The 24,120-nt window shown below is 41.6% G+C and overlaps 1 protein-coding gene across 4 annotated transcripts in view; it reads right to left on the bottom strand.

The window, feature by feature from the left end:
* Positions 1-24,120, bottom strand: part of ABCC4 (ATP binding cassette subfamily C member 4) — a 242,767-nt gene that overhangs the window by 10,785 nt on the left and 207,862 nt on the right. For all 4 annotated transcript variants that reach the window (XM_053564121.1, XM_053564118.1, XM_053564120.1 and 1 more), the window contains 3 exons: positions 23,762-23,934; positions 23,211-23,316; positions 8,674-8,808 (listed from right to left, as the gene is read on the bottom strand). In XM_053564121.1, the coding sequence (XP_053420096.1) occupies positions 8,674-8,808; positions 23,211-23,316; positions 23,762-23,934 (414 nt within the window). The remainder of the gene's footprint in view (positions 1-8,673; positions 8,809-23,210; positions 23,317-23,761; positions 23,935-24,120) is intronic.

Genomic DNA, 24,120 nt, shown 5'->3' with positions numbered 1-24,120 from the left:
GAAGAGACATAGATTGGCTGACTGGATTAAAAAACACAAGCCATCCATTTGCTGTCTGCAAGAAACACACCTGGCCTCAAAAGACAAATTAAAGCTCCGAGTCAAGGGTTGGAAGACAATTTTTCAGGCAAACGGAATTCAGAAGAAAAGAGGAGTTGCAATCTTATTTTCAGATACATGTGGATTTAAAGCAACTAAAGTCAAAAAAGACAAAGATGGTCACTTTATATTGGTCAAGGGAAAACTACAACAAGAAGACATTTCCATTCTAAATATTTATGCACCCAATTTAAATGCTCCCAGATTCTTGAAGCAGACCTTACTCAGTCTGAGCAATATGATATCTGATAATACCATCATAACAGGGGACTTTAACACCCCTCTTACAGAGCTGGACAGATCCTCTAAACAGAAATTAAACAAAGATGTAAGAGATTTAAATGAGACCCTAGAACAACTATGCTTGATAGATGCATATAGAACACTCCACCCCAAAGATAAAGAATATACATTCTTCTCATCACCCCATGGAACATTCTCCAAAATTGATCATATCCTGGGACACAAAACAAATTTCAACAGAATCAAAAGAATTGAAATTTTACCTTGTATCTTTTCAGACCATACGGCACTAAAGGCGGAACTCAACTCTAACAAAAATGCTCAAGCCCACCCAAAGGCATGGAAATTAAACAATCTTCTGTTGAATAACAGATGGGTGAAGGAAGAAATAAAACAGGAAATCATTAACTTCCTTGAGCATAACAACAATGAAGACACAAGCTACCAAAACCTGTGGGATACTGCAAAAGCAGTTTTGAGAGGAAAATTCATCGCTTTAGATGCCTACATTCGAAAAACAGAAAGAGAGCACATCAACAATCTCACAAGAGATCTTATGGAATTGGAAAAAGAAGAACAATCTAAGCCTAAACTCAGTAGAAGAAAAGAAATATCCAAAATCAAATCAGAGATCAATGAAATTGAAAACAAAAGAATCATTCAGAAAATTAATGAAACAAGGAGTTGGTTTTTTGAAAAAATAAATAAAATAGATAAACCATTAGCCAGACTAACTAGAAATAGAAAAGTAAAATCTCTAATAACCTCAATCAGAAACGATAAAGGGGAAATAACAACTGATCCCACAGAGATACAAGAGATCATCTCTGAATACTACCAGAAACTCTATGCCCAGAAATTTGACAATGTGAAGGAAATGGATCAATATTTGGAATCACACCCTCTCCCTAGACTTAGCCAGGATGAAATAGACCTCCTGAACAGACCAATTTCAAGCACTGAGATCAAAGAAACAATAAAAAAGCTTCCAACTAAAAAATGCCCTGGTCCAGATGGCTTCACTCCAGAATTCTATCAAACCTTCAAGGAAGAGCTTATTCCTGTACTGCAGAAATTATTCCAAAAAACTGAGGAAGAAGGAATCTTCCCCAACACATTCTATGAAGCAAACATCACCCTGATACCAAAACCAGGAAAAGACCCAAACAAAAAGGAGAATTTCAGACCAATCTCACTCATGAACATAGACGCAAAAATTCTCAACAAAATCCTAGCCAATAGATTACAGCTCATCATCAAAAAAGTCATTCATCATGATCAAGTAGGCTTCATCCCAGGGATGCAAGGCTGGTTTAACATACGCAAGTCTATAAACGTTATCCACCATATTAACAGAGACAAAAATAAAGATCACATGATCCTCTCAATAGATGCAGAAAAAGCATTTGATAAAATCCAGCATCCTTTTCTAATTAGAACTCTGAAGAGTATAGGCATAGGTGGCACATTTCTAAAACTGATTGAAGCTATCTTTGACAAACCCACAGCCAATATTTTACTGAATGGAGTAAAACTGAAAGCTTTTCCTCTTAGAACTGGAACCAGACAAGGTTGTCCTCTATCACCTTTACTATTCAACGTAGTGCTGGAAGTTCTAGCCAATACAATTAGGCAAGACAAGGAAATAAAGGGAATCCAAATGGGAGCAGAGGAGGTCAAACTCTCCCTCTTTGCTGACGACATGATCTTATACTTAGAGAACCCCAAAGACTCAACCACTAGACTCCTAGAAGTCATCAAAAAATATAGTAATGTTTCAGGATATAAAATCAATGTCCACAAGTCAGTAGCCTTTGTATACACCAATAACAGTCAAGATGAGAAGCTAATTAAGGACACAATTCCCTTCACCATAGTTTCAAAGAAAATGAAATACCTAGGAATATACCTAACGAAGGAGGTGAAGGACCTCTATAAAGAAAACTATGAAATCCTCAGAAAGGAAATAGCAGAGGATATTAACAAATGGAAGAACATACCATGCTCATGGATGGGAAGAATCAACATTGTTAAAATGTCTATACTTCCTAAAGCTATCTACCTATTCAATGCCATTCCTATCAAAGTACCTACATCGTACTTTCAAGATTTGGAAAAAATGATTCTGCGTTTTGTATGGAACCGGAAAAAACCCCGTATAGCTAAGGCAGTTCTTAGTAACAAAAATAAAGCTGGGGGCATCAGCATACCAGATTTTAGTCTGTACTACAAAGCCATAGTGCTCAAGACAGCATGGTACTGGCACAAAAACAGAGACATAGACACTTGGAATCGAATTGAACACCAAGAAATGAAACTAACATCTTACAACCACCTAATCTTTGATAAACCAAACAAGAACTTACCTTGGGGGAAAGACTCCCTATTCAATAAATGGTGTTGGGAGAACTGGATGTCTACATGTAAAAGACTGAAACTGGACCCACACCTTTCCCCACTCACAAAAATTGATTCAAGATGGATAAAGGACTTAAATTTAAGGCATGAAACAACAAAAAGCCTCAAAGAAAGCATAGGAAAAACACTGGAAGATATTGGCCTGGGGGAAGACTTCATGAAGAAGACTGCCATGGCAATTGCAACAACAACAAAAATAAACAAATGGGACTTCATTAAACTGAAAAGCTTCTGTACAGCTAAGGACACAATAACCAAAGCAAAGAGACAACCTACACAATGGGAAAGGATATTTGCATATTTTCAATCAGACAAAAGCTTGATAACCAGGATCTATAGAGAACTCATATTAATCCACATGAAAAAAGCCAACAATCCCATATATCAATGGGCAAGAGACATGAATAGAACTTTCTCTACAGATGACAGACGAATGGCTAACAAACATATGAAAAAATGTTCATCATCTCTATATATTAGAGAAATGCAAATCAAAACAACCCTGAGATATCATCTAACCCCAGTGAGAATGGCCCACATCACAAAACCTCAAAACTGCAGATGCTGGCGTGGATGTGGAGAGAAGGGAACACTTTTACACTGCTGGTGGGACTGCAAACTAGTACAACCTTTCTGGAAGGAAGTATGGAGAAACCTCAAAGCACTCAACCTAGACCTCCCATTCGATCCTGCAATCCCATTACTGGGCATCTACCCAGAAGGAAAAAAATCCTTTTATCATAAGGACACTTGTACTAGACTGTTTATGGCAGCTCAATTTACCATTGCCAAAATGTGGAAACAGCCTAAATGCCCACCAACCCAGGAATGGATTAACAAGCTGTGGTATATGTATACCATGGAATACTATTCAGCTATTAAAAAAAATGGAGACTTTACATCCTTCGTATTAACCTGGATGGAAGTGGAAGACATTATTCTTAGTAAAGCATCACAAAAATGGAGAAGCATGAATCCTATGTACTCAATCTTGATATGAGGACAATTAATGACAATTAAGTTTATGGGGGGGGGAAGCAGAAAGAGGGATGGAGGGAGGAGGGTGGGGCCTTAGTGTGTGTCACACTTTATGGGGGCAAGACATGATTGCAAGAGGGACTTTACCTAACAATTGCAATCAGTGTAACTGGCTTATTGTACCCTCAATGAATCCCCAACAATAAAAAAAAAAAAAAAAAAGAAGATGATTTTGGGAGAACGCGGGACAAGAGTGGGAGAATGACTTACTTTTTACTTATAAAAGTTAAAGAAAAGGCTTGCTGCCTGTAGCTCAGCAGCTAGGGTGCCAGCCACATACACCAAGGCTGGCAGGTTTGAACCCAGCCTGGACCTGCCAAACAACAATGACAACTACAATAAAAAAATAGCTGGGAATTGTGGTGGGCACCTATAGTCTCAGCTACTTGGGAGGCTGAGGCAAGAGAATCACTGAAGTCCAAGAGTTTGAGGTTGCTGTGAGCTGTGATGCCATGGCACTCTACCAAGGGCGATATAGTAAGACTCCGACTCAAAAAAAAAACTATATTATTTTTTGAATTTTGTAGCATTAGTATGTTTTAAGAAGATATATAAGCTTTAGTCTCTCTCAAGGCTGGTATTTTTTGTTGTTGTTGTTATTGTTGCAGTTTGGCCAGGGCCAGGTTCGAACCTGCCACCCTCAGTATATGGGGCAAGAATCCTACTCACTGAGCCATGGGTGCCACCCCAGCATTAGTATGTTTTAAATGTTAGGCTGATTACTAAAAATAATTTTGGGCTAGGAATGGGAATGACAGCTCACATTTATAATTGTAGCACTCTGGGAGGCCAAAGTGAGAGGATTAGGACTCCAAGACCAGCCTGAGCTAGAGTGAGACCTCATCTCTACCAAAAGTAGAAACATTTAGTCAGGTACCATGGTGGTCAACTATAGTTCCAGCTCTTCAGGAAGCTGAGGCAGGAGGATCGTTTGAGCCCATGAGTTTGAGGATGCAGTGAGCTACGATGACACCACTGCATTCTACCTGAGGCGACAGCATGAGATTAAAGCTACTTAGAAGAACTCTGAATACTACTTTTTTTTTTGTAGAGACAGAGTTTCACTTTATTGCCCTCGGTAGAGTGCCGTGGCCTCACACAGCTCACAGCAACCTCCAACTCCTCGGCTTAGGCGATTCTCCTGCCTCAGCCTCCCGAGTAGCTGGGACTACAGGCGCCCGCCACAACACCCGGATATTTTTTTGTTGCAGTTTGGCCGGGGCTGGGTTTGAACCCGCCACCCTCCGTATATGGGGCCGGCGCCCTGCTCACTGAGCCACAGGCGCCGCCCTGAATACTTCTTTTGTTATTATTGGGAGCAAGTCTACAGCCTTTAAAAAATGATGACACTTTTATGGTCAATGAGTACAATTGGCTTGTATTTGTAAAACACTTTACATCTCTCTAAGCCCTTAAACATATACTACTTTCTCTAAACCCCATGCCTATGAGGAAGCCAGGGCAATGCTGCAGTCCCTGCACTACAGAGGAGAACCAAGAGGCTCCAAGTCCTCAGGTGACGTGTACAAGGCCACTGGCTGCCAAGTGCCTTCTGCCCCTACCCAAACAGGTCCAGATTCTTAGAACCTACAATGTCAGGATTTCCTAATTTCTGAGTTGTATCGGGGATTCCACAGATGGATGTGCTCTGTGGAGCAAGGGCGTGTTAGAAACCTCAATTAAGTCTCCTTTATCAGGAAAGAGCATGACAGGCATTATTCACCCTTTGTTATGGGGTGAATTATGTGCCCTCCCCAAATTTCTAAGTTGCAGCTCTAAACCCCAGCACCTCAGCATGTGACTGTATTTGGAGACGGGGGTCTTTAGAGAGGTGATTAAGTTAAAATGAGATCATTGGGTGGCCCTGATCCAGTATGACCTGTGTCCTTATGGGAAGAGACAATTAGGACACAGACACAGAGGAAAGACCATGTAACTAAGGCAAGGCTGGAAGGTGGCCGTCTACAAGCAAGAATAGAGTCCCCAGAGGAATTCAGCCCTGCTGATATCTTGATCTCAGACTCCCAGCTTTTAAAACTGCGAGAAAATGAACTTCTGTTGTTTAAGCCACCTTGTCTGTGTCACTGAGTTATGGCAGCTTTATGTATCTACAAAGTACTTCCTCCTGAGTCACCTATAAAGGTCAATCCCAGGGATTCATCTCGCCTGCACCATTTTCAGATCAGCAACTACGTGGTCAAGGACACGTGACTTAGAAGTTCCTTTTCCCAGATGTTGAGTTTTCTTTTCAAACAGATGAATTCTAATCTGTTCGAGTGAAAAGCTTGTTGGTTTAGACTAATCCTCACAGTGTTACAGTTTTGAATGATGCATTGATATGTGATGTTTGTACATTTAAAAGGTTGACAATCTGACAGCTCGTTCTCCTAAGAGGACCAAATGTATGTGGAAAGATATTCGACTCGGATGAGAGTCAAGGTATGTGTTTCCTTGTGTCTTTCTGTAGAGGTGACCTGAGGCAATGTTAGGCAGGACAAAATCCAGGAGGGATGTTCTGCTGCCCTGTGAATTTGGGTGACGGCCTAACCTTAGATACCACAGGAAACAAGGAGCAGTGTTTTCAAACACGGCAGAGAATGTGGTAACCAGGGCAACACATCAGCCTCGCCCAGTGATCTGCCTTCTGTTCCCTGACCGGCTCTGGGCCAATATTGTGACAGCCCTTCACAAAACAGCCTGATCAATAATTTTTTTTTTTTTAAATATAAACTAAAAAGAATTTACAAAAGTAAGGTATTATTAATGATATTGAATTAGATGAAAGACTATTAGCCCAGGAATTAAGAGATCTCTAATTCTGTGACCTATGTGCTTTTTTGCATGTATGCTACACTTGAAGTAAAACAGAAGAAAAGATTTCTACAATGTTAATAACACTCTTTCTGTTGTAAACGAGTCTAACACGAGGTCACCTCATTTCGTGGGAATAAACTATTTCGTAGTTTCCTCATCTATAAAAAAGTTAGAGCCATCTAAAATTCAAACATCCGCTTTTCTTATTCAATGCCTTGGTAATATAAAATACAACTTTAAAATGGGGACTCTGACATGTAGGTGGGGACACACGTTTGCTGTGAAATGCCTGAGGTGTCAAAGAACAAAAAGGGTTTTGAAGATTCCTGGCTGTTTTATAACTAGATTATATACGGAATGGCAATTGATTGATCAGGTTTTATGAGGGAAGCTTTGGGAGATATTCTAGAAGATAAAAAGTATTCCATAAATTTCAGGCATAAAAAAAATATAGTGCTTCAAATACAGCTTCCCTCTTCATTGATACATGAAGTGATTCTTACGAAAAGTTCAGACACAGACTCTGTCCTCCCTGATCCTAGGAGTGAACCTGGACTCTGCCAATTATTCAGCCAGCTATGAGGTCTTGGGCACTTCCCTCCTTCCTCCAAACTTCAGCCTCTTAGACAGGCATAATGAGAAGAGGACCTTTATCATAGCACAGAGCATGGCACGTCAGTCAGCCTCACCACAGTCAGGGACTCAACATATCAATCTGTGCTCATCTCTCTCTTCCTTCGTCCATGTTGTCAATGACTCCAGGCAGAGCTTACACACCTTCTAGAGCCCAGCATGTGATTGTGTGCACACAGGCATTTACTGAACACTTTTGAGGACGCGAGTAGGAACCAAGGAAATATCCTACAGGCGGTAGAAAGCACAGCTCCTTCATTCTAAGGAGGCACGAAATAAAACAGTGATGGAAGGAAACCTAGGCTATATTTTACATATAGCTTTCATTCAGAAGGACCGTTAAATAATGAAATATTTCTTATTCTATTGTCTTTAATAGATATTTAAAATATTACACAAAACAAGCAATTTTATTCTACTCATGGTATTGAAAATCTGGTAAACCCATACCCATATTATAATGCCTAGAGTTAAGCAGCTTTTACGATGAGTGTCACCATGTGCCCTTGGAAATCTCATCCCACCCTCTGTCATGCATATTAAGACTTTCCCCTTCTTCCATCCATGCAACTCCTACCTCACAGAATTTAAAGAGAGAATTAGAGGTGGCCGCATGAAACTGGCTAACTCCCTAAACCAGACTACTGTTATCTCGCCTGTAGAATGAGCTAGTTCTACATCACCACTGTTGGAAAGATATCACAAAACCTCAACATCCTTGATGTTAGGTCAACCTTTAAGCACTATTCAGACGATAGCCTTAAGGTATTATAAATTCTTGATTTGTCCTGATAACAATTTTATCTTCTAGAGGAAGGTAGAGGAAGCATAAAGGGGTATTTAGACCTAACTCTCGAAAACAAAGAACTAGAGAGAAACCGAGGGAGAAAGTGACAGTATCATACAGGAGGTTTCTTTACAAATTATACACACAACAAAACTCAAAAGCGATCCACATTTTTCCCTGGTAGATCTTTCTAGATGAATATTCCCCACCTTTTTCATAAACTTTCAAGTTGTCTGGATGTATCTCAACAGCATTTGCATCTCAAATGTGCTAAGCGCATTGGGTAACAATAAAATGCAAGGGTCTGTAAAATCTGTTGTGTGCCCTATGCCATTTTATATGAGAATCTGAACCCAGAGAGTCTCACTGTGTGAAGAGTCCAGTCTGCCGTCTCACTCGCTCGTGGGCGCACCTGCTTGCACATGTTTGTATGTGCACACTCCACCCCCCGCCTCAGCAGACACTTCGCAGACCTGACTTCAGCCTGGGACATATTGTTAAGGCCCAGTCACGAAGCTTTGGCTCTGGAGGCTTGTAATTGAAAAGGGCACACAGTGCTTGTTACCATACCCATGGTGCCAAATTGTGAGGAGTGAATTGTTGAGACAAACTTTAATTACAACTCCTTGGAGCATGCTCACCTGTTTTGCTGTTTCAGTGAGGGCAGCGGCTTCTGCCTTGCCCAGTTGTTGTACCATCTTGTAAAATAGGCTGTCTTCATTTTGCAGCAAAACATATGGCTCATCATATTCTTTCAATCTTCCTGAATCCAAAACCTGTTAATCAGCAGAAAGAAGCCCATTGAAACACAATTTTTTGCAGTAACACATTATAACTCAGACAATATTTCAGAAAAGGCCAGGAGAGGGAGAATACAGACCATCTATTTGGGTGGTAAGTCTGCGTGGTGTTTAAGTGGTTTGATTACCCAATGATATGAAGCGAACAAAGGCCTAACCTGACCTTTTATTATTATAATGTTATAGGAAAGGAAGAAAATGAAAGTTTTAGACTGTGATTACGGGCACTTGGCTGTCCTGTGACATTTGGGGTTGTTATCAGTTGGCGCTTTCAACTAACTCTCAGATTCTCAGCATTAAGGGCTCATTCTACATATATTCAGAGTTGGAAATGTCTTGATTTGAGAAAATCAAACTCCATTTAACTAAAATGAAGGGTTAAGATCATAAAAACCAGATGGCCAAGACTCGACAGCAAATTAATTGCCAAGCGGGTCTGATGTAATCTGACCGATATTTGGAAGAGAATTAAATGCTTCTGGAATTTCTGTAGGACCCTAGACTATGTCAGCTGCTAAGAAGACTGAGCCTTGTCAGTGAGGTCAAAGTGAGTCCTGAAGTGGGTCCTGGGTGGAGTCTATTATTCCAAGAATGAAATGCTAGCCAGAAGAGCTGCCACCTAAGCTGCTTCAGCATAACCGCTCTCTGCACAGAAGAAATCTCTAGAAGCCCAGTTGTCTCTTTGGATAAAACTAAAGAAGCAATTAAGAAACTGAGCTCCAAATTCCACTGATCACAGGCCCACGTGGCTGGGGGGCAGCCCAATCTGCACTGCGGAGGGTCTGAGTATCTGTCTCCACAATCATCTCTGCCTGCCTCCTTCTCTCTTTCTTCAGCGGCCTGCCTTTTAGCCACTTTATTGCTCATTAATATGTCCACTGGAAACTGAAAGAGAGAGAAGGGGCTCTTAACTCTGCATTTCTGCTTATTAGTGGCTTTGGTTAATGGTTTCAGAGGGAAGAGCCTGAAACAATTGGCCCAAATGACGTACCTAGGAAAATAGTTCTGATGTTAAGTGGTACTTAGTTCTTTACTTAGGCCGTATTTAGAGTAAATTTATCTTAAGAGAATAGGCTGAAACTCAAAGCAGGCCACAGGTTGTTTTTCTACATCTAGATATTGTAGTTAATTCTGAGACTTAATTTATTAAGTCTCATAAAGGGCATTTTCCTGTTAATCTTTTATTTACTACTGTGAATCACTGCAAAGGGCTGCTTTCTCCAAAGAGTGCAAGAATAAATGAATCTGTCCCATCCACACAATAATTAAAATGTCCTATAATTTGGCATGCCAATTTAGGTGCCCCGAATGTGTAATTTTACTTAAGCATAGCATTAGAGGGCATAACCATTCCTCCTGATGTTGAAGGAAAAATAAAATACTATTTTAAAATACAGGTCTCTCTCATGCTAACGACTAAGTAAATAAGTAAACCAAATTTATAAAATGTGAACTTTAAGTCTGCAGAAGCAAAAAGTAGAATTTTAAAACCTCAAAATTGGTAGAAAGTACATTCTTTAAAGGCTTTTTCCATTCCATTTTGAATGGGGAAAAAGTACTACTAGTATTTTGTTCTTGTTCAAATTTCTACTAAATTTATTTACATTTAAGTGAAAAGTAAATCTTTCCAATTTCCCTTATATGTCTGAAAACACATCACAGGTCACTGAAACCGAGAGTTGTCAGTATCGACCTGAATCTAAAAAAGGCAGACCCACAAAAAATTAATGCCCTCAATTAACAATATAAGCCACATGGGCGGTGCCTGTGGCTCAAAGGAGTAAGGCACCAGCCCCATATGCCAGAGGTGGCGGGTTCAAACTCAGCCCTGGCCAAAAAGTACAAAAAAAAAAAAAAAAAAATGTATATATATATATATATATATATATATATATATATATATATATATATATATATATATATATATATATATATATATATATATATATATATATATATATATATATATATATATATATATATATATATATATATGCCACAGAAAGATCATTTTGCTCCAAATATTTTTAAACCTTTTAAGTGTGAACAATGTAATGATTGCATTTTAGTCTGTTAGAAGAGCTTTCCCTTTTAAGGGTGACAGAACTGTGATCATTTGTTACAATGCTTGATAACTTACTAGAACTTCAATTTTAACTTCTATAAGGTAACATTTAAAAAATGCAAAACAAAACAAACGTCTTTATTACTGTTTTGGTATGCATTAAAACAAAACACAGTTATCTTAAAATGAACTGGACTGTCATAACCCCAATGGATTCACTAGGTTTGAGGATGGCATGCCCAGGCACATACCTGTAAATATGATGTAACAAAGAATATAGCTGCCATAAGATCCAGGAAATCACCTTGTAAATAAAATACTAGTTTTTAAACTTGAAAAGAAAACTAAAAATGGCTATGGGTTGAACATTCTCTGTTTTCGTGGTCATCACTCTTAACCCTGCAAGCAGAGCAGACAACAAGACGGATAATTTCCGTCCTCCCTTCCATTGACTCCTCCTATGTCTAAAGAGTACTTAGAAACAAAGCACTGTTTTAGGACCGGGAGATTAAAAGATGAGCAAAAAACAGTCTATCAAGATCCTGATAGCCAGAGATAAGGGCTGAAGTGCAGAGAAATTAAATGACTGGGCCAGGCTACATATGTCAGGAGACAGCAGAGCTGGGATTCGAACCCAGATCTGAACCTGTCTTCTTTACACTTCAGCTTAGTCCCAGATACACACTCTTAGTTTATTAACTATCATTAGTGGGGCGGCGCCTGTGGCTCAGTTGGTAGGGCGCTGGCCCCATATACAGAAGGTGGCAGGTTCAAACCCGGCCCCGGCTGAACTGCAACCAAAAAATAGCCGGGCGTTGTGGCAGGCGCCTGTAGTCCCAGCTACTCGGGAGGCTGAGGCAAGAGAATTGCTTAAGCCCAGGAGTTAGAGGTTGCTGTGAGCTGTATGATGCCATGACACTCTACCAAGTGTCATAAAGTGAAACTCTGTCTCTACAAAAAACAAAACAAACAAAAAAAAACTATCATTAGTAAAATAAGGGTGATAAGAACTTGAAACATGTAATTTTCTAAGATACCTTTCTGTTTGGATAATATACAGACTCTGTGTAACTTTAAGAAAACAGGCCTGTAAAAATAAACATTTCCCCCGTTCTCGTCCCACTGCAATTTTGTTATAATCAGGACTCAAAATTATTTACTGTATGCCTAGTATACTCCCAGAAAAAGAAAATCAATTTGATTAAACTTTGAGGATTAAAAATAAAGAGCAAGTCTCACACAGCCAAAAAACATGGGAGGAAAATTTTCAGTGAACTTTCATGAATTCCTGAATTTGCTCAGCACACGTTTATCACATAATTAACTGTAGTCATGTCATGCTATTCAGCAGGGAAGAGGCAGAGATAGCTAAGTCCTAGCCTCTGGCTTTGAAAGCCTATACTCAAAGCCTATACAGAGGGAAGAAAATATTCAAGTGATTGTAATGCAAGAAAAAAGGCAAAACCAGTAGAAGTTTAGCCACAGCAGAGGTCGCCTCTGGCCAGGGGTTCTGAGAAAGAGCATATAGGGTAAGCAAGCCACAAACGGGGAGGACTTGGCAGAATAGGCAGCTTGGACCTGCAGAAATGGGGGTGGAGAACGGTGGTCATCCCGGACATGAGACAAACAGGGGCCAAGAGGCCTGGAGGCAGGCCTAGCCCCGCTCAAGGCTTCTCTTGTTCACTGGTGCAACTCCAGCGCCGGGGATTATGACCGACAGGTTAGCAGGTGCCCAATGCATAGAGGCTAAAAGTTTAATACAAAGGAAGATAAAGCTGGGGTGTGCCTGGGTGACAGTCCTCACTGGTGCAGTGTGGCAAGACTACAGGGTGATACCAACTGCCTTGGGGAACAGATGGGGAGGGAGTACAAGGATTATAAATGGATATTAGAGTTTAGACTTGGGGGACCACATGCCCCAAGATACTGGCTACGGTAAAAGAAAGAAAAAGTGAGGAAGAAAGAGAGCAGACATGGGGGTCCAGGCTTGAGACTCATTTTTATTAACTATTGGAAAAGAGAAGAAAAAGCTGGAGCAGTCAGATGCCAGAAGACCCAATTTAGGATGCATGGAGAAAAGACACCAGCGTAAGAATTTTACCCATTTACCTTTTCTACAGGTTGAATATCCCTTACCCAAAATGCCTGAGGCCAGAAATGTTTCAGATTATAGCACATGTGTGTAAGTGCATGATATATACTTACCAATTCATTATCCTTAATTTAAAAATCCAAAATACTCCAGTGAGCATTTCCTATGAGTGTTATGTCAAAGCTTAGAAAGTTTCAGATTTGGGAGCATTACAGATTTCAGAGTAGTGACACTCAGCTTATATTCACTGACCTGATCAGAGATCACAGGTCTTTCACAACAAGTAAAAAGACAGAGCAACTCTGGAATTTATTATTTTTTTGTACAGAAAAAGAAAAACATAGATATAATTCATTTTAATCTTAATATATTTCTTATCTATAGGAAAAACCTGAAATCTCCCTCACTCTTCCTGTAACCACCTAAAACTATAAATTAAACCATATTTAGTCCCTGGGCCCCAGGATCTCTCCAGGAATGCCAACCTCAAACTGCTCGCTGCGCTGTCTAATAGGCTAAGGAAAAATATATTATATTGGATGAGTCAGCCAGTGAACTTCCTCAGTGAAGATGTGGTCTTCAGGCCTGTATATCTGCAGATATTTGAGGGAGCTGTCCTGGATACAAAATTAAATGGTTGACCTACAAGATAATCCGTGTTAACTGGCAGAATGCCATCAGCTGTAGTAAGGGGGCCTCCCAGAGAGGTGATGGGCAGGACAGGGTGGAGGAAAAGCCTGACCATAAGAAAAGAAAAGTCCAGGGTGGCGCCTGTGGCTCAAGGAGTAGGGTGCTGGCCCCATATACCAGGGGTGGCAGGTTCAATCCCAGCCCTGGTAAAAAAAAAAAAAAAAAAAGCCCAGAACAGCAATGAAGGGAGACTGCAGTTGGAGACAGGGAGAGAGGTGACAGGAGGATGTGACTTTCAGATCTGCTTTGGACCATCAGGTGACAAAAGGGTATATACACAGTCATCCAATCTTGGAGATTGGGTCCCTCATTGGTAAAACGAACGCCTATGGTTTCTCTGTGACGAGATGCCACAGTATGTAGCAAGTATTACTCAATGTCCTTCCTAGGTCTTAAACAGTAAATCACTCTTCTCCCCTGGGAAAGGTGAAGGCTAGGTTGTGATGACCTACGTAGCCACCCTCAAAGATCCTGCTCTTGCATGTACCAGCTCTTTCGTGAAGAATCTCTGTAAGAGGCGGCGCCTGTGGCTCAGTGAGTAGGGCGCCGGCCCCATATGCCGAAGGTGGTGGGTTCAAACCCAGCCCCGGCCAAACTGCAACAAAAAAATAGCCGGGCGTTGTGGCGGGCGCCTGTAGTCCCAGCTGCTCGGGAGGCTGAGGCAAGAGAATCGCGTAAGCCCAGGAGTTAGAGGTTGCTGTGAGCCGTGTGACGCTACGGCACTCTACCAAGGGTGGTACAGTGCGACTCTGTCTCTACAAAAAAAAAGAAAAAAAAAAAAAGAATCTCTGTAAGGTGACACCCAAGTGACTGTAACAAACTGGTCAACATATGGAGGTGGTCAACATAAGGAACTAGGCCTGCTGTACTGATACATACGTGTGGTGCGGGTCTGTGACAATTAGGTTAGGCCGGTGATGGAGGGTCCACTCCACTCCTTCTCCCAGTTAGTGTCTTTGACCTTCAGGTTAGTTATTTTTCTCCCTGAACATTTGAACTAAATCTCTCTGCATATTTTTGAAGCAGTATTTTTTGTTCTTCCTAAAATGATGTAATTGTGGCCAGTGCAAGCTTATTAAGATAAAGAGTTCCATGAAGGTGAGAACAAGAATTTAGGTGAAACTTGTGAGGTTTGGGCTGCCCTTGTGCTTTTCCAGCTGGGTATGTTCTAGCACTGTCTAGTTTTGTTTTCTTTGGGGAATGACTAGAAAGCGATGGAAATTTAGAAAGAAAGACAAAGATTATAAACACACGAGGTGGTCTATAATCCGTGTGTCTCAGCCTTGGTTTGGTTCTCCAGAATTCATTCAGAAAGAATTCAGAACTAGATTCTCTTCCTTGTCCTTTGCTTGGGCCACTGGGGAAAATCCGGAGTGTTGTTATGATGAGGTTGTGCAGGGATTAGAGGCCGGCTTACTGGAAAGGAAAACAGGTTACGAGTAACCAGCTAATCCTAAAAACTCCAGGGAAGACTTTAATGTAGGTGTATCAGTGAGTATTAAGAAAAAGAGGATTTCTAATTTGTCTGTCTCGCTCTACTGTTTTGTGGGAATTGAGCAAATGAGGAAGATTAAATTAGCTGTCATTATGCCTACACCATGTTTAATAAAGTTAAAATTGAGAGAACATCTTTATACAACAGAATTCTAAGCCTAACATATTAATGGCGCTTAATGAACCAAAACTGCGTAAATCCCTTTGGAGAGCTAACACATAAACAAAGTTATTAATTAGGTCACAGTTGTTTCTCAATAAGCCTTTTGTTTGATTTACTTATAGTAAACAAACCTGTATCCATCCGTCTTTGTGGAGAAATATTCACCAGTGCAGCAAAATGCAATTATTACACCTCACAATTAAAAGACTTTATGATGACAACACTGGTGGTTATGACCATCATTAGCACCTGTCACTACCCCAGCCACTCCCTGAGCCTGGCTGCTGCCCTTCGGAGCATTAAGCTTTATGGCTGATTCATGTGTCTTTATGTTCTCAAAGCTTCTCAAAGCTTCAGAACAACAGAACAGAAAATCCCTGGCTTTCTGGAAAGGAAATGAGTATTTCTAAAGCAAGCTGAAAGAACATAACTGCTTTTGAAATCAATGGTTTGAGAGAGAACATTATTCGTGGTGTTTCCCTGAATTAAAAGCCAGTGGATGATCACAAAATCTAGAATACAATAGGAAGTGTCAACCAGGGATAGAGGGAGTACAGGCAACTGTCTGTCTCTGAAGCTATGAAATTCATGTCTCTTGGGTCCCCTGAGGTTGAATCCTTCCACTCCCTATCAAGAGAAATTAGAAACTAAGTAAGAGTTGTCACAAAGAATTCAGAGCTCAGTATCAAGATTCATTATTATTTAGAAAGGAGAAGGAAGGGGGGGGCAAGGAGAAGGGAGAGACGGGGAAAGGAGGGAAAAAGAGGGGAAGGGAAAGAAGTGGGAGGGGAGGGGAGGGGAGAGGAAGAAGTCAAAAATAAAAGATAGCTCAAGTCTGCACCTCCTGGTGAGACTTCTGTGACGTTACTGAATAGATGACCCTGTGGCCAGGGAGCCCCAAACTGTAGATCTCCCAACACTGAAGCTGGGAGTGGGAGGGACAGCCATATGGAGAAATGCAAGGTCAACTTCATCTCAGTCACATGCTTCCAAGAGAACTCTTGCCTCTTCCTTCTCCCCGGGACTTCCCCATTCATCCAGATGCACAGGCCTCACCCTAGAAATTGGCACTGACTCCTCTCTCCTGGCTCACATCCCACGTTCACTCCATTGCACAGTCCAGCTGCTCTACTTTGCTGGTCACCATCTCCACTGGGCACGCCTGAGCCTAAGCCACCACCGAGTGGTGGGAAGAGAGGACACACACTCCAGGGTGAGAGTGAATGCTGGACTTGAAGACCGGATCACTGTGGCTTTCACTGTTAAGGAAGGGGGAGGGAAGAGTGGCGCAAAGACAGAAAGACAGGGAGGGGCTCAGTGTGAATTGCTTGGTAGAGCCATGCTAAGGGTTTAGACCAGGGGTCCTCAAACTGCAGCCCGCAGGCCACATGCGGCCCGCAGAGGACATTTATCCAGCCCATCGGGTGTTTCTGCCACAGCTGCCTGTCTTGCTTAGCAGCCAACTGGTCCCGGCCCACCAGGTGCTTTTGCCGCCCTGCCTGTTGTGCTTAGCAGCCGACTTGTCCCAAGCCGCACTGTGCAGGTGTGGAATGTGCGCCAACTCTCTGACTCCGCTCCTTTTCTCTGTCTCTCCCTGCCCCTCCTTCTCTCTGTCTTTCCTGGCTGGGTGTTTTTGCTCTTCTGCTTAGCAGCCCACTAGTCCCGGCCCACAGTGTGCATGTGTGGAACGTGCCCCACACTCTCCGACTCCCCTCCTACTCTGACTCCTCTTCTCAGTCTCTGGTGTAATCAGAGGAGTCACCAGGTTGCCTGTGCAGAGACTGCTGCTGCCTAAGGACTGAGGTAAGAACAAGTTAGGATTTATTTATTTATTTTTGAAGTTAAGAGGTCTTTCTTTTCTTTTGCAGATAGGGAGCTCCTTTTTTTTTGAAGTTAGGAGAGCCTTTTTTTTTTAAGTTGGTTAGTTGGTTGTGGGTGGTTTCTAGGGTGGTTGTATTACAGTGATAACGCAAATAGTCAGTGCTCAGTGCTAATGCAAATTGTCAGTGCTCAGAGCTAATGCAAATGGTCAGAGCTCAGAGGTAATGCAAATAGTGCTCAGTGGTAATGCAAATTGTTAGTGCTCAGTGTTATCCCAAATAGTCAGCGGTCAGTGTTAATGCAAATGGTCAGTGCTCAGTGTTATCGCATGGGGGCCCCAAACTGGTAATCTGCCTAGGGCCCCATGGGAACTTAATCTGGCTCTGCAGACAGCTGAGGAGTAGGAAACCCAATTTAATTGACAGTAAGTGCATTTATATTCTGATTGCTATTCAGTTGTGTATGATGTTTTATGTTGTGTGCTGTGTAAACCCCGGTTCACACTTTTGTGATCTCTGAGCAGTGCGAGTTCAGCCATATGCTTGTATGGCTGAACTCGCGTTAGACTTGGAAGAAAAAGGCATATATATGCCTTCTTTTTTCCTTCAGTGGAATCTGATCGCATGGGTGCGGTTCTCACAGGGTAGTGTGAACTGGAAAGGTGGTGGAGGAACCGGCTCTGTAATTGTGCCTGTTCCCATACTGCACCAGTGTGAGCCTGAGGTAAAAGTGGAGTTCGACAATATGGGCACTGGTGAGGTTGAAATGATGTGAACTGGCAAGGCTGCATTGATGGGCACTGATCAGACTGCATTGATGGGCAGTGCAGTCTATATGTCTCTGTGTGGGCAAAGTTATTGCTGGTATATTGTTTTTGGAGCGCTGTATATATATATTGGTATTTTACTAATAGCAATTTGGAATTCCTAGGAAACAATGATATCAAGAAAGAGAAAAATTGGGTGGCACCTGTGGCTCAATAGGTAAGGCGCCGGCCCCATATACCAAGGGTGGCGGGTTCAAACCCGGCCCCGGTCAAACTGCAACCAAAAAATAGCCGGGCACTGTGGCGGGTGCCTGTAGTCCCAGCTACTCGGGAGGCTGAGGCAAGAGAATCGCTTAGGCCCAGGAGTTGGAGATTGCTGTGAGCTGTGTGAGGCCACGGCACTCTACTGAGGGCCATAAAGTGAGACTCTGTCTCTATAAAAAAAAAAAGAAAGAGAAAAATTGACTCAGAGTATAGGCTATTCAAAGAACAGTAGACTTATGATTACTTTTTCATGCAGTACAAGGAAAGAGCTGGGTGTTTGATATGCCAGAATATAGTGTCTGTGTTCAAAGAATACAATTTGCGTCGACACTATCAAACGCAATATAAAGATAAATATGACTGTTTTGTCAGAGAAGTCAGAAAAGATAAAATATTAAAACTGAAATATACATTGACAACTCAGGAAAATACTTTTGTGAAGCAGAAACAGCTAAATACTTCTTCACTGCGAGCAAGTTTTCAAGTTGCCAAGCTAGTAGCGTGCACTGGCAGACCATTCGTGGAGGGAGAATTTGTTAAAGAATGGCTTCTTTCTGTTGCCAAAGAGATGTGTCCAGAGAAGGCTGATTTATTTAGTACTGTGAGTCTTTCAGGACCCTCAATTACACGAATGAATGAAGAAATGGGAGACAATTTGCATCAGCATTTGCAAAACTCTGCAAAAAAACTTTCCTATTTTTCCTTGGCACTCGACAAAAGTAATGATGTTCATGATTCTGCACAACTTCTAATTTTTATTTGTGGGACGAATGACTATTTCAAAGTCACAGAAGAGCTTGCTGCACTGCAAAGCATCAAAGGAACAAGTACAGAAGAGGATATCTATGAAAAGGTTTGCCAAACTGTGAATAGTTTGGAGCTGGACTGGCCAAAACTAGCCAGTGTGATAACTGAAGGTTCTCCTAGCATAGTGGGGTCTAAGAAAGGAGTAATTGCTCGCATTAACCAAGAGATGGACAAACATAACCATTCTCATCCAATAGCCATACACTGCCTCATCCACCAACACACACTGTGTAGTAAATCACTGAAGTGGGACTCTGTTATGAAAACTGTGGTATCTTGTGTTAACTTCATTAGAGGTAATGCACTAAACCACAGACAATTTCAGGAATTTCTGTCTGAGCTAAATGTTGCCTGTGAAGATGTTCCGTACTACACAAAAGTCCGTTGGCTGAGTCAAGGGAGAGTTTTGAAACATTTCTAAGACTTACTTCCACAGATTACAGCTTTTCCGCTTTTAAAAAACAAAGAAGTACCAGAGCTCAATGATGCAGAATGGAAATGGCACCTTGCCTTTCTGACAGAGGTAACAGAGCTACTCAACAGTTTTAGTGTGCAACTTCAAGGAAACAGGAAGCTTATCTGTGATATGCAATCACATGTGAAAACATTTGAAGTAAAATTAGGCATCCTCATCAAACAAGGAGGAAAATTTTTGCCATCTCCCCACAACTCAAAATCTGTTAGCGGAAAATCCATTGGTTGCATTCCCAAATAAAACATGTGTGGATTCACTGAAGAAGTTGCAAAAGGATTTCCAATTTAGATTTAAAGAGCTTCATCTCCATGAACAGGACATACAGCTTTTCCATAACCCATTTTCTATTGACATTGAACTTGTGGATACGATTTACCAAATGGAACTGGCTGAACTGCAGAATTGTGACTCTCTGAAAGATGCATTTAAGTCAAGCAGCCTTCCTAATTTCTATGCATCTCTGCCCCCTAAGACATATCCTAATAACCATGCACTCAAAATGGCAACCATCTTTGGCAGCACTTATGTCTGTGAACAGACTTTTTCCAGAATGAAACATCTGAAATCTCCAACCAGATCTAGACTAACTGATGCACACTTGCATCACTTGTTATGACTAGCAGTGACAAATATGGAACCAGACATTAACCATCTCATTAGCCAAAAGCAGGCCCATAGTTCCTATTGAAATACTGGTAAGTTTGTTGATTTAACTTTACTTGTTCTGCATTTTAAATATTGTATTTGTTCCCATTGTATTTTTACTTCAAAATAAGATATGTGCAGTGTGCACAGGAATTTGTTCATAGTTTGTTTTTTTTTTTAAACTATGGTCCGGCCCTCCAAAGGTCTGAGAGACAGTGAACTGGCCCCCTGTTTAAAAAGTTTGAGGACCCCTGGGTTAGATAAAGATACCAGTAAAGAGAGAAAGAAATTAATATTGTTATGCAAAGCATTAAACCAATGGACACATTTCAATAACTGCAACAGCGTGTATGGGTCAAGGGGATGCTCGTAAACTAGACATTCATACCTGTGGGTCAAATGCTGATAGATCAGTTTTAGAAGCAACCAGCTGCCAGATCTGCCAAATTCTATCCTTCCTTGCTGTCTACCCAACCAATCATACATTCTAAGTCGACAGTATTTCCAAGCATTAGATGGTAAAAGAAGTCACTAGTGTCAATGTTGCAATACTAAAACCCACAAATAAGTCTATGTGGTACATTTAGGAGCAAAGATTTTGTTCTAAACAGGTTGACAACTGAGCGGAAGATTAAACCATCTTTCTGCTGACATATGGCACCTGCTGGAGTACCCTGCTTCCTACTAAGCTATTGTAGCCTGGAAGACTAGCCTCACTGCTTGAAGCTGGCAGCACCTGGCAAAGTGCTTCAAGCAGGGGAACTTTATGGGACCATTTCTTTATTGTGAAAGCAGGATGCTTTCGGGACAGTCTGCAAAATGTAATGCAGAGGGACAAGAACAAAAAGTGACAGGTAAAAAGAAATGAAAGTACAGGTGAGTTCTCTGGGTAGCCTTGGCCTGACCCAGTTCTCCAAACTCAGGCATTGGTGATGCTGCTGCCCAGGGTATGGTGGATGGAATGTCTGGCTCCTTCAACCCGTTACCCTCCAGACCGTGACAATCCTCACTTGGGCCTGGTTTTTAGTGGACCTGCTTCACAGATAGGTTATTTTTCCATTTACTGCCCTGGGCAGGCAAAGCAAAGGAATAAAGGGCTAAGGATGCTAAATGCTAAACAATGCTTTGGAATCTAAGAGTCAGTGTCCTATAATCTGAGATTGTCGCCCCTTCGCTCACAAATGCCTGCTGGAGTACCCTGCTTCCTACTGAGCTATTGTAGCCTAGAAGACGAACCTCACTGCTTAAAGCTGGCAGCACCCTTTTGGTTGGTACGGCCCTGCTCCTGCCGTGAAGCACACCAGAGCTCCCATCCCCATAGACACCCAGCTCTGGGCACTGACAAGGCCAAAGGTACCACCTCAACGCTGGCAGTCTGGTGTTCTCAGATGTCCCACTGGTGATCCCATCTGAAAATGAGACAGGGTGGGAGGTAATACTAACGAAACTGCCCAGGAAGTCAAAAGATAGCACCGTTACTGCTGGACATAAGAAGTCCAACATCCCAGTGTAGATTGCATCTGTCACTCCTCATGCAGTACTATGCAGACCTTCTTTAACCTATTTCCTTCCTTGTTATCAATCAGAGCACCAGTGGACGCCAGAGGTGACAACGGTTAGTGTCTACAAGGTGGATGGAAATCAGCCAAATGCTGAAAATAACTCGTGTGCCTTTAGGCTTATTTGTAGCCAAAGGTTTTTCCTTTGAGGGGTGTTTCCCTTATCATTTGATAAAGCCACATCCTAGGATACACTGAAACTGGTCAAACAAACAGAGAAAAGAGAAGGGCCAATGGGAGAGAGAAGGGTTGAATTAGAAGGGCAAGGAGGGAGGGGAAAGGAAGAAAGAAAGAAGAAAGAGGAAGAGCCAATCAAATCTGGAAGGAAGATACTAGACAGACATTCCCGCACCAAAGTGTGCAGCCCGTGATGTGTGCAGCTTCAAGAGCCGCCCTTTACACCCTCATCTGTGCCGCTGAGACGACTCACTCAGAAGCTCTATGGCCTGTTGGCTCTGTTAGGTCTTGTCTAACTAGGGAGTGTCAGGGGAGACTGACGGTGGGCCCCAGGCAAGTGTTTGCCTGGTTTCTGCTACTCTGGCCAGCACCACCAAGCCTCTACTTCCTTTTTTTTTTTTTCTGAGACAGAGTCTCACTTTGTTGCCCTTGGTAGAGAGCTGTGGCCTTATAGCTCACAGCCACCTCAAATTCCTGGGCTCAAGTGATTGTCTTGCCTCAGCCTCCCAAGTAGCTGGGACTACAGGTGTCTGCCACAATGCCTGGCTATTTTTAGAGATGAGGTCTCACTCTGGTTCAGGCTGGTCTTAAACTTGTGAGCTCAGACAATCCACCTGCCTCGCTCTCCCAGAGTGCTGGGATTACAGGCATGAGCCACCGTGCCCACCCGCCTAGCCTAGCCTCTAACTTCTATCAGCACATTAGAAACCTGCCTCATCTTACTCTGTCATTACAAGTGGGCTGTCCCACTGGTGATCCCATCTGAAAATGCAGGTGAGACGTTCACTTTCCTGGCTATCCAATACTTAGGTAACAATTTCCTATGTTAAATCCTTTCTGTTGGAATCATTTGCTTTTGTGATGAGGCCCTTTCTGGAAATAATTTGTTAAGGGTCTTCTTGTGTCCTCCCCTCTGACCACACACATCTTGTGAACGTCCCAGCAGCTGAGAAACTCTGCAACCTTACCCAGCAACATCCTGGCAGTTTAAATAAAAGGCTTAATTGTGGCCCAAGGGACTCCAACAGGTTCAAATAACTGAGTCTGACAAGCAGAGTGTTCTATGGCTCTGTGAAATGACACTTAGCATCACAAGTTGTATCTGAGGTTTGGGATATTTTCAAACATTTGGAATATTGGCCAATGTAAAGAAAATGACAATTCAAAACAAACATTTAATATAAAAATATGCAAAGATATGCCAGGTATGTTATTTAATAGCATTGAATATGTAGAAAATATGCTGAAGGGAAAAATTAACAGAAATAGCCAGTAAGTTAATTTTCTACCAACTTTTACAAGAAGGGAATTGAAAAACTGAATAGAAATGGAAGCAACTAGAATTCCACAAAAGACTCACCATTATCTTGTCACTGTCAATAATGGTGTTCAGTCTGTGCGCAATGGTCAGCACGGTGCAATGGGCAAACTTCTCCCGGATTTTTTTTTGTATTAACTCATCGGTTCTACAATCAAAGAAGTTTAATTCCATAAAGATGGGGAAAACAGACTTAGAAGATCTAACACACAATGGAGATTTGGAGAAAAAAATCTTAAAAGGATTATATTTTAATAATGCTTTAAAAGTCAATATTTTAAGACATAATCTTATTCTTAAAAAAACTAAATATAAAAAGTCTACTTTGAAATTGACTGTTTTTAGTAAAGCAATGGAAACTATCTTCCCTCCAAATTGTTTAGACTATCAGGAGAACTTAGGAAGTCTAGCTCTCTAAGAATGCGTAATAATGTCATTAACACTATAAAACATGTTTTGGATTTCAGAATTAATGTTATCAAGCTATCTTTGGGACAAACAACATGTGGACACCTTTCTCAGTATCCTTCAATGTTTCTCATTTACCACATTTAAAATCTGGATCCAACGTTACATGGACATCAGCTCTGTACCTTGGATCCACATTTGCTGTCGCTTCGTCAATAATCAATATCCGATTCTTCCTGAGAATTGCCCGGGCAAGGCACACCAATTGTCTCTGTCCAACACTAAAATTGGATCCTGATTCTGCTAATTCAGTATCCATTTTACCAGGAAGATCTTCAATGGCTTCCTTGAGCTGTACCTGTGGATATAAAAGGAAGAATGATATTATCTTAAACTACTACCAAAGTAGACGAACCTTTATAGAACTCTCACGTCCTTTTTCTCGGAAGCTGTATCTTACTTGTACAGCCACGTTATGGCTGAGTTATTTCTAGATAATGCCAAATGAGAAAGATGGTGCATCCAACTCAGACAAAAACCATCC

This window comes from Nycticebus coucang, chromosome 15 (genome assembly GCF_027406575.1).
Source record: "Nycticebus coucang isolate mNycCou1 chromosome 15, mNycCou1.pri, whole genome shotgun sequence".
Classification (NCBI taxonomy): Eukaryota; Metazoa; Chordata; class Mammalia; order Primates; family Lorisidae; genus Nycticebus; species Nycticebus coucang.
The sequence above is the reverse complement of the archived record's forward strand: the minus strand, read 5'-3'. Positions and strand labels throughout refer to the sequence as shown.